The sequence below is a fragment of the Mercenaria mercenaria genome, chromosome 6, assembly GCF_021730395.1.
Source record: "Mercenaria mercenaria strain notata chromosome 6, MADL_Memer_1, whole genome shotgun sequence".
In the NCBI taxonomy this organism is placed as follows: domain Eukaryota; kingdom Metazoa; phylum Mollusca; class Bivalvia; order Venerida; family Veneridae; genus Mercenaria; species Mercenaria mercenaria.
In genome coordinates, this window is record NC_069366.1 from 40,641,305 (window position 1) to 40,657,424 (window position 16,120).

At 38.4% G+C, this 16,120-nt stretch overlaps 1 protein-coding gene across 1 annotated transcript in view; it reads left to right on the forward strand.

Moving 5' to 3' along the window:
• The window catches only part of LOC123549125 (peptidyl-prolyl cis-trans isomerase B-like), a 67,919-nt gene that overhangs the window by 27,262 nt on the left and 24,537 nt on the right, over window positions 1-16,120 (forward strand). Inside the window, exon 3 of the mRNA XM_045336967.2 lies at window positions 3,227-3,346. Coding sequence (XP_045192902.1) covers window positions 3,227-3,346 — 120 coding nt within the window. The remainder of the gene's footprint in view (window positions 1-3,226; window positions 3,347-16,120) is intronic.

The window sequence follows — 16,120 nt, forward strand, 5'->3', positions numbered from 1 at the left end:
TTTATGTTTTGTTCAGGCCTGCTAGGAGGCCTGAAACTAGGTCACAGAGTCAAATCAAAGGAAAAGCTAGTTTACACTGTAGAGGCCACATTTATGACCATATGTTACTGAAACTTGGTCAGAACGTTAAGCTTGATTATCTATAGGTCAAGTTTAAATCTGGGTCAGGTGAGACCAAAAACTAGGTCACTAGGTCAATTCAAAGGAAAAGCTTGTTAACACTCTAGAAGCCACATTTATGACTTACCTTCATGAAACTTAGTCAGAATGTTAATCTTGGTTATCTTTAGGTCAAGTTCAAATCTGGGTCATGTGGGGTCAAAAACTAGGTCACCGGCTCAAATCAAAGGAATAACTATTTAACACTTTAGATGCCACATTTATGACCATATCTTAATGAAACTTTCAGAATGTTGATCTTGATGATCTTTAGGTCAATAGGTCAGGTGAGCGGTACAGGGCCTTCATGGCCCTCTTGTTATGTCTTGGTGTATCTTCCTTTTAAAGTAGAGGTCTCTTATTGAGACATAAATTCATTTCACTGTCAAATTGTTAAATAGTGTAGCGCACTGTCTTATGGATTCCTCTTGTAAGCTCACCTAAGCACGAAGTGCTCAAAGGTGAGCTTTAGTGATCGCCCTGTGTCCGTCGTCGTCTGGCCATCATCAGTCGTCAGTCGTTAACAATTTGACCGTTAACACTCTAGAGGTCACAATTTTGGCCCAAACTTAATGAAACTTGGTCAGAAGGTTACCCTCAATAAAATCTTGGACGAGTTTGATATTGGGTCATCTGGGGTCAAAAACTAGGTCACCAGGTCAAATCAAAGGAAAAGCTGGTAAACACACTAGAGGTCACAATTTTGGCCCAATATTTAATACAATTTAATTCCATCAAAATAAAGAATGTCAGAACCCCTTCCATACTTGACCTTTAACCCCTCCAAAGGTAGGGTCTTTTTAGCTGCTCATTTGAGCACAAAGTGCTCAAGGTGAGCTTTTGTGATCACCCTGTGTCCGTCGGCAGTGGCCGCGTCGTCGTCAACAATTTAACTATTCACACTCTAGTGGTCACAACTTTGTCCCAATCTTAATAAAACTTGGTCAGAATGTTACCCTCAATAAAATCTTGGAGGAGTTCGATATTGGGTCATCTGGGGTCAAAAACTAGGTCACCAGGTCCAATTAAAGGAAAAGCTTGTTAACACACTAGAGGTCACATATTTTGCCCAATGTTAATGAAACTTGATCAGAATGTTACCCTAAATAAAATATTGGATGAGTTTGATATTGGGTCATCTGGGGTCAAAAACTAGGTCACCAGGTCAAATCAAAGGAAAAGCTTGTTAACACTTTAGAGGTCACAATTTTAGCCAAATCTTAATGAAACTTGGTCAGAATGTTACCCTCAATAAAATCTTGGACGAGTTTGATATTGGGTCATCTGGGGTCAAAAACTAGGTCACCAGGTCAAATTAAAGGAAAAGCTTGTTAACACGCTAGAGGTCACATATTTTGCCCAATGTTAATGAAACTTGGTCAGAATGTTACCCTCAATAAAATATTGGATGAGTTTGATATTGGGTCATCTGGGGTCAAAAAATAGGTCACCAGGTCAAATTAAAGGAAAAGCTTGTTAACACGCTAGAGGTCACATATTTGGCCCAATGTTAATGAAACTTGGTCAGAATGTTACCCTCAATTAAATATTGGATGAGTTTGATATTGGGTCATCTGGGGTCAAAAACTAGGTCACCAGGTCAAATCAAAGGAAAAGCTTGTTAACACACTAGAGGTCACATATTTGGCCCAATGTTAATGAAACTTGGTCAGAATGTTATCCTCTATAAAGTCTTGGACGAATGTGATATTGGGTCATCTGGGGTAAAAAACTAGGTCACCAGGTCAAATCAAAGGAAAAGCTTGTTAACACACTAGAGGTCACATATTTGGCCCAATGTTAATGAAACTTGGTCAGAATGTTATCCTCTATAAAGTCTTGGACGAATGTGATATTGGGTCATCTGGGGTAAAAAACTAGGTCACCAGGTCAAATCAAAGTAAAAGCTAGTCAACACATTTATGATTATATCTTAATGGAACTTGGTCAGAATGTTAATCTTGATGATCTATAGATCAAGTTCATATCTGGGTCAAGTGAGGTCAAAAACTAGGTCACTAGGTCATTTCAAAGGAAAAATTTGTTTACACTCTAGAGGCCACATTTATGACTGTATCTTCATGAAACTTAGTCAGAATGTTAATCTTGATGATCTGTAGGTCAAGATAGAATCTGTACCGCTCACCTGACCTATTGACCTAAAGATCATCAAGATTAACATTCTGACCAAGTTGCATTAAGATATGGTCATAAATGTGGCCTCTAAAGTGTTAAATAGTTATTCCTTTGATTTGAGCCGGTGACCTAGTTTTTGACCCCACATGCAGATGACCCAATATCAAACTCGTCCAAGATTTTATTTTTGTTAACGGTCAAATTGTTAACGACTGATGACGGCCGGACGGCGACGGGCACAGGGCGATCACTAAAGCTCATCTTTGAGCACTTCGTGCTCAGGTGAGCTAACAAGAGCAATCCATAAGACAGTGCGCTACACTATTTAACGATTTGACAGTCAAATGAATTTATGTCGACCAAGTTTCATAAATGTGGCCTCTACAGTGTTAACAAGCTTTTTCTTTGATTTGACCTGGTGACCTAGTTTTTGACCTCACTTGACCCAGATATGAACTTGATCTATAGATCATCAAGATTAACATTCTGACCAAGTTCCATTAAGATATAGTCATAAATGTGTTGACTAGCTTTTACTTGTTTATCAGATGACTGCATGATCTCTGTAGGCTAATAGGAAAAACATTTTAGTATTGAAAAATATGAATTAAAAGTGCTGCATTTTTAAATGAAAGTTGGTAATTTGTAGTTGTTCAATTGCCAATGAAATTAAAACTATAAGATACCTCATCCTACAGTATATTGGCTAATGCAGATCCTTCTGGCTCAAAGGTACAAAAGTCATTCAAATAAATAAAATTACTTTATAAAGTTAAAATAGAAGATAATAGTGAAATCTTAATTTCTGTAGAGAGTACAGCACTATTTTCAGTGATTACAGTAGCGATCACATGAATACTAGAGAGAAATTCTTGACTGTAGTTTCCTGTACATGGAAGGAAATATATTTTGACTGTGTATGTATTTACAGGTGGAGACTTCACTAAAGGAGATGGCACAGGAGGTAAAAGCATCTATGGAGAAAGATTTGATGATGAAAATTTTGAGTTAAAACACTATGGTCCTGGGTGGCTCAGCATGGCTAATGCAGGTATGTCACCATATTGAGTAGGAATTTTTGACAGTGTAGTTTAAGCTGCATGTGTAAAGCCCTATCCTTTTTAGCTTCCCTGAGCTTAAACTTTGCAATGCCGTGCAGAAATATTTTCCTGTTCTCAGGAAATCCCGAAATTATCCTGGGATATCCTGAGATTCTTTTAGCAAGGCTTCATAAAAGTCCTGAAGACAGGACTTTAACACTAAAAGACAGGACTTTTGATAGAAAAATTGTCCTGTTCACAGGAAAAAGACAGGACTTTTTCTAAAAGATACAGATCGAAAGATCGTAATTTGAAACATGATCTTGTAATGGTCTAGTAAGTTAATTATGTCTCCCCCAGGAGACATATTGTTTTTGCCCTGTCCGTCCTTCCGTCCGTCTGTCCGTCCGTACGTCACACTTCATTTCCGAGCAATAACTGGAGAACCATTTGACGTAGAACCTTCAAACTTCATAGGGTTGTAGGGCTGTTGGAGTAGACGACCCCTATTGTTTTTGGGGTCACTCCATCAAAGGTCAAGGTCACAGGGGCCCGAACATTGAAAACCATTTCCGATCAATAACTAGAGAACCACTTGACCCAGAATGTTGAAACTTCATAGGATGATTGGTCATGAAAAGTAGATGACCCCTATTGATTTTGGGGTCACTCTGTCAAAGGTCAAGGTCACAGGGGCCTGAACATGGAAAACCATTTCCGATCATAAACTAGAGAACCACTTGACCCAGAATGTTGAAACTTCATAGGATGATTGTACATGCAAAGTAGATGACCCCTATCGATTTTGGGGTCACTCCATTAAAGGTCAAGGTTACAGGGGCCCGAACATTGAAAACCATTTCCGGTTAGTAACTTTAGAACCACTTGACCCAGAATGTTGAAACTTCATAGGATGATTGGCCATGAAGAGTAGATGACCCCTATTGATTTTGGGGTCACTCTGTCAAAGGTCAAGGTCACAGGGGCCTGAACGTTGAAAACCATTTCCTATCAATAACTAGAGAACCACTTGACCCAGAATGTTGAAACTTCATAGGATGATTGTACATGCAGAGTAGACGACCCTATTGATTTTGGGGTCACTCCATTAAAGGTCAAGGTCACAGGGGCCCGAACATTGAAAACCATTTCCGGTCAGTAACTTGAGAACCACTTGACCCAGAATGTTGAAACTTCATAGGATGATTGGTCATGAAGAGTAGATGACTCCTATTGATTTTGGGGTCACTCTGTCAAAGGTCAAGGTCACAGGGGCCTCAACATGGAAAACCATTTCCTATCAATAACTAGAGAACCACTTGACCCAGAATGTTGAAACTTCATAGGATGATTGTACATGCAGAGTAGATGACCCCTATCGATTTTGGGGTCACTCCATTAACGGTCAAGGTCACAGGGGCCCGAACATTGAAAACCATTTCCGGTTAGTAACTTGAGAACCACTTGACCCAGAATGTTGAAACTTCATAGGATGATTGGTCATGAAAAGTAGATGACCCCTATTGATTTTGGGGCCACTCTGTCAAAGGTCAAGGTCACAGGGGCCTGAACATGGAAAACCATTTCCGATCAATAACAAGAGAACCACTTGATCCAGAATGTTGAAACTTCATAGGATGATTGTACATGCAAAGTAGATGACCCCTATCGATTTTGGGGTCACTCCATTAAAGGTCAAGGTCACAGGGGCCTGAACATTGAAAACCATTTCTGGTCAGTAACTTGAGAACCACTTGACCCAGAATGTTGAAACTTAATAGGATGATTGGTCATGAAGAGTAGATGACCCCTTACGATTTTGGGGTCACTCTGTGAAAGGTCAAGGTCACAGGGGCCTGAACATTGAAAACCATTTCCGGTCAGTAACTAGAGAACCATTTGACCCAGAATGATGAAATTTCATAGGATGATTGGTCATACAGAGTAGATGACCCCTAATGATTTTAGGGTCACTCTGTTAAAGGTCAAGGCCACAGGGGCCTGAACATGGAAAACCATTTCTAATCAATAACTTGAGAACCTCTCGACCCAGAATGTTGAAACTTCATATGATGATTGTTCATGCAGAGTAAATGACCCCTATTGTTTTTGGGGTCACTCTGTTAAAGGTCAAGGTCACAGGGGCCTGAACATTGATAACCAGTTCCGATCAATAACTTGAGAACCACTCAACCAGAATGTTGAAACTTCATAGGATGATTGAACATGCAGAGTAGATGACCCCTATTGATTTTGGGGTCAGTCTATTAAAGGTCAAGGCCACAGTGGCCTGTTCATGTAAAAACATTTTTTGGAAATAACTTGAGAACCACTTGACCTACAATGTTGAAACTTAATAGGATGATTGGACTTGCAGAGTAGATGACCCCTATTTATTTTGAGATCACTTGATCAAAGGTCAAGGTCACAGAAGCCTGAACAGTGACTTGAGAACCACTAGGCCAAGAGTGTTGAAATTTAGGGGGATGATTGGACATGCCAAGTAGATGATCCCTATTGCAACCAACCATCAGTGTCTCTTTGACTTTTGCTCCTGACCCCTATTGACTTCTTGCCTATAGGACTTTGCATTGGGGGAGACATGCGCTTTTTAGCTCACCTGAGCAATGCTCAGGTGAGTTTTTCTGATCGCTCGATGTCCGGCGTCCGTCGTCCGTCGTCTGTCGTCTGTCGTCTGTCGTCCGTCGTCTGTCAACATTTAGCTTGTGTATGCGATAGAGGCTGTATTTTTCAATTAATCTTCATGAATATTGGTCAGAATGATAACCTTGATGAAATCTAGGCCGAGTTCGAAAATGGGTCATCTCGGGTCAAAAACTAGGTCACTAGGTCAAATCAAAGAAAAACCTTGTGTATGCGATAGAGACTGTATTTTTCATTTAATCTTCATGAATATTGGTCAGAATGATAACTTTGATGAAATCTAGGTCGAGTTTGAAAATGGGTCATCTCGGGTCAAAAACTAGGTCACTAGGTCAAATCAAAGAAAAACCTTGTGTATGCGATAGAGGTGGTATTTTTCAATTAATCTTCATGAATATTGGTCAGAATGATAACCTTGATGAAATCTAAGCCGAGTTCGAAAATGGGTCATCTCGGGTCAAAAACTAGGTCACTAGGTCAAATCAAAGAAAAACCTTGTGTATGCGATAGAGGCTGTATTTTTCAATTCTTCTTCATGAATATTGGTCAGAATGATAACCTTGATGAAATCTAGGCCGAGTTCAAAAATGGGTCATTTCGGGTCAAAAACTAGGTCACTAGGTCAAATCAAAGAAAAACCTTGTGTATGCGATAGAGGCTGTATTTTTCAATTGATCTTCATGAATTTTGGTCAGAATGATTGCCTTAATGAAATCTAGGCCGAGTTCGAAAATGGGTCATCTCGGGTCAAAAACTAGGTCACTAGGTCAAATCAAAGAAAAACCTTGTGTATGCGATAGAGGCGGTATTTTTCAATTGATCTTCATGAATTTTAGTCAGAATGATAACCTTGAAGAAATCTAGGCCAAGTTCGAAAATGGGTCATCTGGGGTCAAAAACTAGGTCACTAGGTCATATCACGTTAAAACCTTGTGTATGCGATAGAGGCTGTATTTTTCAATTGATCTTCATGAATTTTGGTCAGAATGATTGCCTTGATGAAATCTAGGCTGAGTTCGAAAATGGGTCATCTGGGGTCAAAAACTAGGTCACTAGGTCAAATCAAAGAAAAACCTTGTGTATGCAATAGAGGCTGTATTTTTCAACTGATCTTCATGAAATTTAGCCAGAATGATTACCTTGATAAAATCTAGGCTGATTTCGAAAATGGGTCATCTGGGGTCAAAAACTAGGTCACTAGGTCAAATCGAAGAAAAACATTGTGTATGCAATAGAGGATGTATTTTTCAATTGATCTTCATGAAATTTGGTCAGAGTGATTGCCTTGATGAAAACTAGGTCGGTTTTGAATATGGGTTATCTGAGGTCAAAAACTAGGTCACTAGGTCAAATTAAAGAAAAATCTTGTGTATGCGATAGAGACTGTTTTTTTCAGTTGATATTTATGAAATTTGGTCAGGTTGATTGCCTTAATGAAATCTAGGTCGAATTTGAATATGGGTCATCTGAGGTCAAAAACTAGGTCACTTGGTCAAATCAAAGGAAAAACTTCTGTATGTGATAGAGGCTGTATTTTTCAGTTGATCTTCATGAATTTTGGTCAGAATGATTGCCTTGATAAAATCTAGGTCGAGTTTGAACATGGGTCATCTAGGGTCAAAAACTAGGTCATATCTAAGAAAATGCTTGTTTTATCGCAAGAGACCAATTTTTTGGTCCAATCTTAATGAAAATTGGTCAGAATATTTGTTTCCATGAAATCACTAGGTCAAACATGTTTTACACTGTTATGGAGTGTTTCTTAGGTGAGCGACCTAGGGCCATCTTGGCCCTCTTGTTTACAAAAGCATTTTCTAGTTACATCCTGGTGTTGAAGACCCAAGTTTTAGGAGAAACTGTATCAATAAGCACTTGTGCTGTGGTGGTGTTGGTGTAACAGAAATATATTCTATAGTTGTTGTAAGTTAGCAAATTATTTCTATATAAACTTTTAGAAATAATACTATATACTTCATTTAATGATTTTACAATACCGGTAAGTTATTTAGAAAAGTACTTTTCTTTAAAATCAGTCAGAGCATTAAAAAGTGAAATGTGTTAGTATTGTTTAGATTATCTGTACATGTTTGCCTGTAATAACTTTTTTGTGCCCCCCTCCCCCCTATTTAACATAGGGTCACGAAACACATATTACAGGAATATTATTCTGCATTTGGTGTTGTTCATCTGGGATTTTGCTCCGGATTTCTATCAGTCAGAGTTATGGCCCTTTATTGTCAAAGATATGCATAAATGAGATTCAAGTTTGTGTCACATGTATCGAAAACAGAATTTAACTTAAGTGTCATAAAAGTTAGGGGATTGTTATATAGCATGCAAAGTTGCGCACCTGGTCCCATATTCATAAAGCTCCTAAGGAGAAAACTTAGGCAAATCCTTAACTTTGTAAAATTTCCTGAACAATATAGCACAAAAGAAAAGTGTAGACTTTATAAATTTTATTTATAATCTTCATTACTATGCCAGACTGTATGTGACAATATTGTTAAACATTCAAACTATCTCAACAATTGTCCACAAAATGATTTGGAACTTTTCCCTTAGTTAATCCCTTAGGGAAAATTTTTCCTTGGGAGCTTTATAAATACCAGCCCTGGTGTTCTGTTTGGAAATTCACTCACCAGACTGAACTTATGGTCCTTGAATTAGTGAAAAATACACATAAAGTGCTTAAAAGTTTGTGTTAATATATTACACCTAGAGTCATAAAATGATGTAGGAATATTATCCAGCATGTGAATTTGTTCATTTGAAATTTTAGCTTATGTGAGCACAAAGTGCTCCTTGTGAGCTATTGTGATCTGCAACCACTGGGACACAAGAGAGAATAATATAAGTTTGTTGGTTGTGGGTTTGGGTTCAGAGTCTGGCCTGATTGGTAGGTAGAGCTGGTGGTACAGGTGCTACGATTGGTATGTTCAGCCAATGGGGAATTAGTGATCAGAGCTCCTGTGATTAATTCCCATTGTACCCTCCTTATCGGCCACTGGGTCCACTCTACTTTCGTCAGGTAGAGTGGGAAGTTGATTCTGCAGTGTTAATGTTATTGAAACATAAATCGTTTTTACTTCCAAATAGTCATTTTTAATTTTCATCTATATACAGTTCCAATATAAAATAACACAGTTCCAATAAATTCTTCAATTCTAATAGATTTTTGATGGAGTAGACAACCCCTATTGTTAGCTTGACTATACGAAGTATAAGGAGAGCTATCCTACTCAACCCGGCGTAGGCATCGGCATTTGTGTCTTTCCGCGTCCCCACCTTGGTTAAAGTTTTTTTACACTTTCTCTTTTTTCAGCTTGTCTCTGTAATTCCTTGATGGATTTGATTCAAACTTGAAATACTTATTCCTCATCATCATCCACACCATCTGACATAAGGGCCATAACTCTGGCACCAATATTTCATGAATTATTCCCCCTTTTCACTTAGATTTTCAGGTTAAAGTTTTGATGCACTTTTCACTCTATCTCTGTTATTACTGAATGGATTTGATTCAAACTTAAAATAGTTGTTCAACATCATCACCCACATCATATGACACAAGGTGTATAACTCTGGCACCATTTTTTCATGAATTATTCCCCCTTTTCACTTAGATTTTCAGGTTAAAGTTTTGATGCACTTTTCACTCTGTCTCTGTTATTACTGAATGGATTTGATTCAAACTGAAAATAGTTGTTCAGCATCATCACTCACATCATATGACAAGATGCATAACTCTTGCACAATTTTTAGCTCGACTATTCATAGAATAGTAGAGCTATTGGACTCGCCCATGTGTCGGCGTCCGCGTCGGCGTCCGCGTCCGCATCCGCGTCCGCGTCCCGATTTGGTTAAGTTTTGTATGTAAGCTGGTATCTCAGCAACCACATGTGGGAATGGATTGAAACTTCACACACTTATTCACTGTGATAAACTGACTTACATTGCACAGGTCCCATAATTCTATTCTGCTTTTTTACAAAATTATGCCCCTTTTTCGACTTAGAAATTTTTGGTTAAGGTTTTGTATGTAAGCTGGTATCTCAGTAACCACTTGTGGGAATGGATTGAAACTTCACACACTTATTCACTGTGATAAACTGACTTACACTGCACAGGTCCCATAACTCTATTTTGCTTTTTTACAAAATTATGCCCCTTTTTCGACTTAGAAATTTTTGGTTAAGGTTTTGTATGTAAGCTGGTATCTCAGTAACCACTTGTGGGAATGGATTGAAACTTCACACACTTATTCACTGTGATAAACTGACTTACATTGCACAGGTCCATAACTCTATTTTGCTTTTTTACAAAATTATGCCCCTTTTTCGACTTAGAATTTTTTTGGTTAAGGTTTTGTATGTAAGCTGGTATCTCAGTACTCACTAATTGGAATGGATTGAAACTTCACACACTTGTTCACTGTCATGATCTGACATGCACAAAGCAGGTTCCATAACTCTATTTTGCTTTTTTACAAAATTATGCCCCTTTTTCGACTTAGAATTTTTTGGTTAAGGTTTTGTATGTAAGCTGGTATCTCAGTATCCACTAATGGGAAAGGATTGAAACTTCACACACTTGTTCACTGTCATGATATGACATGCAGTGCAAAGGGTCAATAACTCAACTTTGCATTTTACAAAATTATGCACCTTTTTAAACTTAGGAGTTTTGGGTTTAAATTCTTATATGTAGGCTGGTATCTCAGTACCCTCTAATGGGAATGGATTGAAACTTCACACACTTGTCCACTGTCATGAGCTGATAAGCACTATGCAGGTTCCATAACCCTATTTTGCTTTTTTTAAATTATGCCCCTTTTTCGACTTTCGTATTCATTCAGTCGACAAGGCTGTTGAATAGTCGAGCGTTGCTGTCCTCCGACAGCTCTTGTTCATGAATGTTTCCCCTTTTTACTTAGAATTTCAGGTTAAAGTTTTATGCACTTTCACGCTATCTCTGTTATTACTGAATGGATCTGATTCAAACTTAAACAATTGTTCGACATCATTACCCTTATCATATGACACAAGGTGCATAACTCTGGGACCAATTTTTGTGCCTCCCCATGAGTGGTGGGGGCATATAGATTTGCTCTTCTCCGTGCATCCGTCCGTCCGTCCGAGGTTCGTGACGCGCCTAGCTCAAAAAGTATTTGATATAAATTGATGAAACCTTGCATGAGTCTTTATCATGATATGAACTTGCGCACCTTTTATTTTTCGTCTGGCTCCGCCCCCTAATTTTAAAGTTATGGCCCCTGAAATAGTCAAAAATGCACATTTTCACCTTGTGACACGCCTAGCTCAAAAGGTATTTGATATAAATTGATGAAACCTTGCATGAGTCTTTATCATGATATGAACTTGTGCACCTTCTATTTTTCATCTGGCTCTGCCCGCTATTTTTAGAGTTATGGCCCCTGAAATAGTCAAAAATGCACATTTTCACCTTGTGACACGCCTAGCTCATAAAGTATTTGGTATAGATTCATGAAACCTTGCAAGAGTCTTTATCATGATATGAACTTATGTACCTCCTATTTTTCATTTGGCTCTGCCCTCTGTTTTTAGAGTTACGGCCCCTGAAATAGTCAAAAATGCACATTTTCACCTTGTGACATGCCTAGCTCAAAAAGTATTTGATATAAATTGATTAAACCTTGAATGAGTCTTTATCATGATATGAACTTGCGCACATACTATTTTTCATCTGGCTCCGCCCCCTATTTTTAGAGTTATGACCCCTGAAATAGTCAAAAATGCACATTTTCACCTTGTGACATGCCTAGCTCAAAAAGTATTTGATATAGATTCATGAAACCTTGCATGAGTCTTAATCATGATATGAACTTGCGCATCTCCTATTTTTAATATGGGTCCGTGCCCAATTTCTAGAGTTATGGCCCCTGAAATAGTCAAAAATGCACATTTTCACCTTATGACACTCCTAGCTAAGAAAGTATTTGATATAAATTGATGAAACCTTGTCATGAGTCTTTATCATGATATGAACTTGCGCACCTACTATTTTTAGAGTTACGGCCCCTGATATAGTCAAAAAATGCACATTTTCACCTAATTATGTGCCTCACTAAGAAAATATTTAATGTAAATTCATGAAACCTTGCTTGAGTCTTTATCATAATGTGACCCTGCACACTTGGCATTCTTCTTTAGAATTTTAGCATTTATTAAAGAGTTATGGCCCATGAAATAGCCAAAATAGTGTTGTTTTTTTTGTTTCTGATGCTGATAGCTCAAAAAGTATATGGTATAGAATAATGAATCCTTCTCATTTTTTTTTTGAGGCTATACCCCATTATGACTGCAGACATTTGAATTATTTCACCTTATTTGTGACAAATGTACCAGAAGGGGGCACACCCTGTGTCCTACAGACACATTCTAGTTCATGAATTATTTCCCCTTTTTAATTAGAATTTTAGGTTAAAGTTTTGATGCACTTTAACTCTGTCTCTGTTATTACTGAATGGATTTGATTCAAAATTAAAATAGTTGTTTAACATCATCACCCACACCATATGACACAAGGTGTATAACTCTGGCACCAATATTTAATGAATTATGCCCCTTTTTGCTTAGGATATACTTAGTGTTTTGATACATTTTATATTTACCTCTCTTATTACTTTAAGTTGATATTTTTGACATAGACTCAGGCTATTGTGCAATATCTTCATCAACAATTGGAGTCATTAAACACTCCAGTGACAGCTCTAGTTTCCTCAGATGTGCCCAGTTTCACTATCCAGCATCGAAACAGTCGAGCGCGCTGTCTCCTGTGACAGCTCTTGTTTTTTGGGTCACTCCATCAAGGTCACAGCGGACAGAAATGGATTTCCCATTTCTGGTCAGTAATTTGAGAACCATTTGACCTAGAACCGTTAAACTTCATAGGGTGATAGGACTTAAATAGTAGATGACCCCTATTGTTTTTTGGGGTCACTCCGTCAGTGTCTTTTTGACTTTTGCTCCTGTCCCCTATTGAATTCTTGCCTATACGACTATGCATTGGGAGAGACATGCACTTTTCAACAAAAGCATCTTCTAGTTCCCTGATTAGTTCACCTGGAATTTTACATGGGAAGTGCCATTCAGTGTGATTGTCTTGCCATTTGATCTCATAATACAATGCTCCATTGCTTCGACTTCAGATGACTGTATAGTTTTGATATTGTCTTTTAAAGGGCTTGCATATCCCTTTTATGCAATCTTTACACTTTGGAGTAACTGCTGACTTCCTCTTTCACTCTTCCTTTTATTTAGAGCTCTTGTCTGATTATCTTCTTTGCTTTATGTCTTTCTGTTTTACATTTTTCATTACTTCTATCTGTAGGATTCTGTCTTTCCTGTGTAGCATTTCTATTTCTTTTATCTTTGACATTTTCTGTGTTTGGCACCTTTTTCTTTTCAATATTTTGTGTTCTGTTCCACTTTCTTTTGTTTTCTGGGCATCTTGCTTCTGTTTTACTTTAACAATATTTTTCTGCTTTCTTTCAGTATTATTCTCAGCTCCTGGCCTGTCATTTCTTTAATTCTTATTTTCATCTTGTTTTTATCGGTTTTCATTATTCTGTTTGTCTCTCTGGACATTGTTATTTCTTCTTTGTTTATCTGCACTATCATTTTCTTGCTGATTATGTTTTTCTGTATCTCTGGGTAACTGAACAACTTGAAGTTCCTCTGGATCTTTTTCATTGTCCAGATTTTCTAGCTCGGCAGGTGGATTTGTTGGTCTACTGTCTGGATCACAGTAAGGTTTGAGACGCATAGCATCACCAGTGATTTTACCTCCTTGTTTGTACGTGCGTGGCACAGTTTGTACCTGAAGTTTGGTCCAAGCATAGTGATGTAGTAGCCCCATGTGGTTCTGGGACGATCAGTGTATGAAAAGAATTGGAACCACTGCCTTACCCTTGCATGATCATAAGAGGCGACTAATAGGGTCTTAACACTTGGTTTTGCAGTAACTCTGCAGGTATGCAAATTTTGATTCCATACCTCATGTTTTTATTTTGATGGAACCACAATTTGTAGTCCTGTTTGGCGCCATATAACCTATACTGTGTTGGTGCCCCGTAAAACCCAAATAAATAAATAAATAAATAAATAGTGATGTAGTATGGTCCAACCCAGTTGTGATGTAACTTCGGAGCCTTTCCCTGCAGAACCTTCATGCAGAACAACCGTACTCTCTTAGCTGGTCTGTATTCAGGTGATTTAGAGTACTTGTCGGATTGATTCTTCTATTTCTCTTGCGCACGCTGGATATTTTGAGCTGCATTTTTTCTGCAAATCTCAAGGCTTTGCAATATTTTACCCAGATGTATCTTGTAGTTTTGGGGAAGATGGTCTTTTGGCTGCAACACTGTGTTGATTGGTAGTCGCATCTCCCTGCCATAAAGTAAGAATGGGCTAAAATCTGTTGACTGTGTTGCTGGCGTAGATCTGTATGCCATCGTTATCCCTGCATGGTAAAAGGTCGGGCCAATCATCTTGCTGTCCTTTATAGTAGGCTCGGAAGGCCTGTACAATATAGGAATTCTTAGACTCTACCAATCCATTTGTCATGGGATGATAAGCACTTGGAAAGGTTTGCTTGATGTTGAACAATTCCGACAAGGCTTTTACTAAGTTGGACTTGAAATTTTTTCCTCTATCACTCAGTAGTACTCTTAATGGCGCACCATATCTTGTGATGATTTCTCGAAATAGTACTATAGCTACTTATCTGCTGACTTTGTATGGAGTAGAAAACATTCCACCCATATGGAGTAGCTGTCAACTACCAGCATTTATCCTTCATAGTTGGCAGTCCACTCAGGATGTCCATCTGCCATCAGCTGAAGAAGTCTTCTACCAGCTGTGGTTGCAGTGGAGGAGGCTTAGAGCTGAAAGCTTGTTTTGACTGTTGGCATCACTTCACACGTCTTAACATACTGCTTTATGTTACCATACATTGAAGGCCAGTAGTATTTATCACCAAATCTTCGGTGACCTCCGCCTGCTTTACAGTCATGGAATTGTTTCAGCACATCGCCTCTTAAGATTCTAGGAATTGCTATCTGCTTGACAAGGCATTCCTCCTGTGGCACTTGTTTTCCACGTCTGGAGTGCAGTTAGCTCATAGTTGTACGATTCTGCAACTATGGTCCTGGCTTTGTGCAGATCTTCTGGTACTCGGTGGTTGGCAAGATAGCTGTAAATATCTCTGAAGTCGGGACATTCTCTCTGATGCTTGGCCAAGTCTGTGAATCTTTGGCATCATCTGTGGTCATGGTTTCATCATCTTTGCCTGGATATACAAATGTTACTTGTGTGTAATCCTGCTCTGTCTGCATGGAGCCAATATGGTCTGCTAACTTACTGGAGGTTGCAGGTTTGGAGTCCTGGTAATGTTGGCGGGATAAAAAGTCTGCATTACAGTTGGATGAACCTGAGTGGTGCTGGATATCAAACTGGTTTGCTTGAAGAAGGATACTCCATCGGCCTAGTCGACCTTCACAGTCCTTGATCTTTTGAAGATATTTATACCCCCACCAAACATGTTTGGGGTGGGGGGGGGCTATATAGGAGTCAGTTTTGTCGCATCCCGTCGCGAAATCTATTATCTCAGTTATTATGAAATGGATTTGATTCAAACTTAAAATAGATGTCCTACCTTATCACCCACATCGTGGCACAAGGTGCATAACTCTGACACCAAGTTTTTATGAATTATGTCCCCTTTTACTTAGAATTTAAGGTTAATTTTGTTGTATTTTCACTATATCTCAGTTATTACTAAATGTATTTGATTCAAACTTAAAATAGTTGTTCCACCTCATCACCCACATCATGTGACATAAGGTGCTTAACTCTGACATCAATTTTTTATGAATTATGTCCCCTTTTACTTTAAACTTAAGGTTGATTTTGATGTATTTTCACTATATCTCAGTTACTACTGAATGGATTTGATTCAAACTTAAAATAGATGTTCCACCTCGTCACCCACAACTCTGACACCAATTTTTCTTGAATTATGTCCCCTTTTACTTAGAATTTAGGCCTAACTATACTAAAGGAACCAGCGTGGGAGCC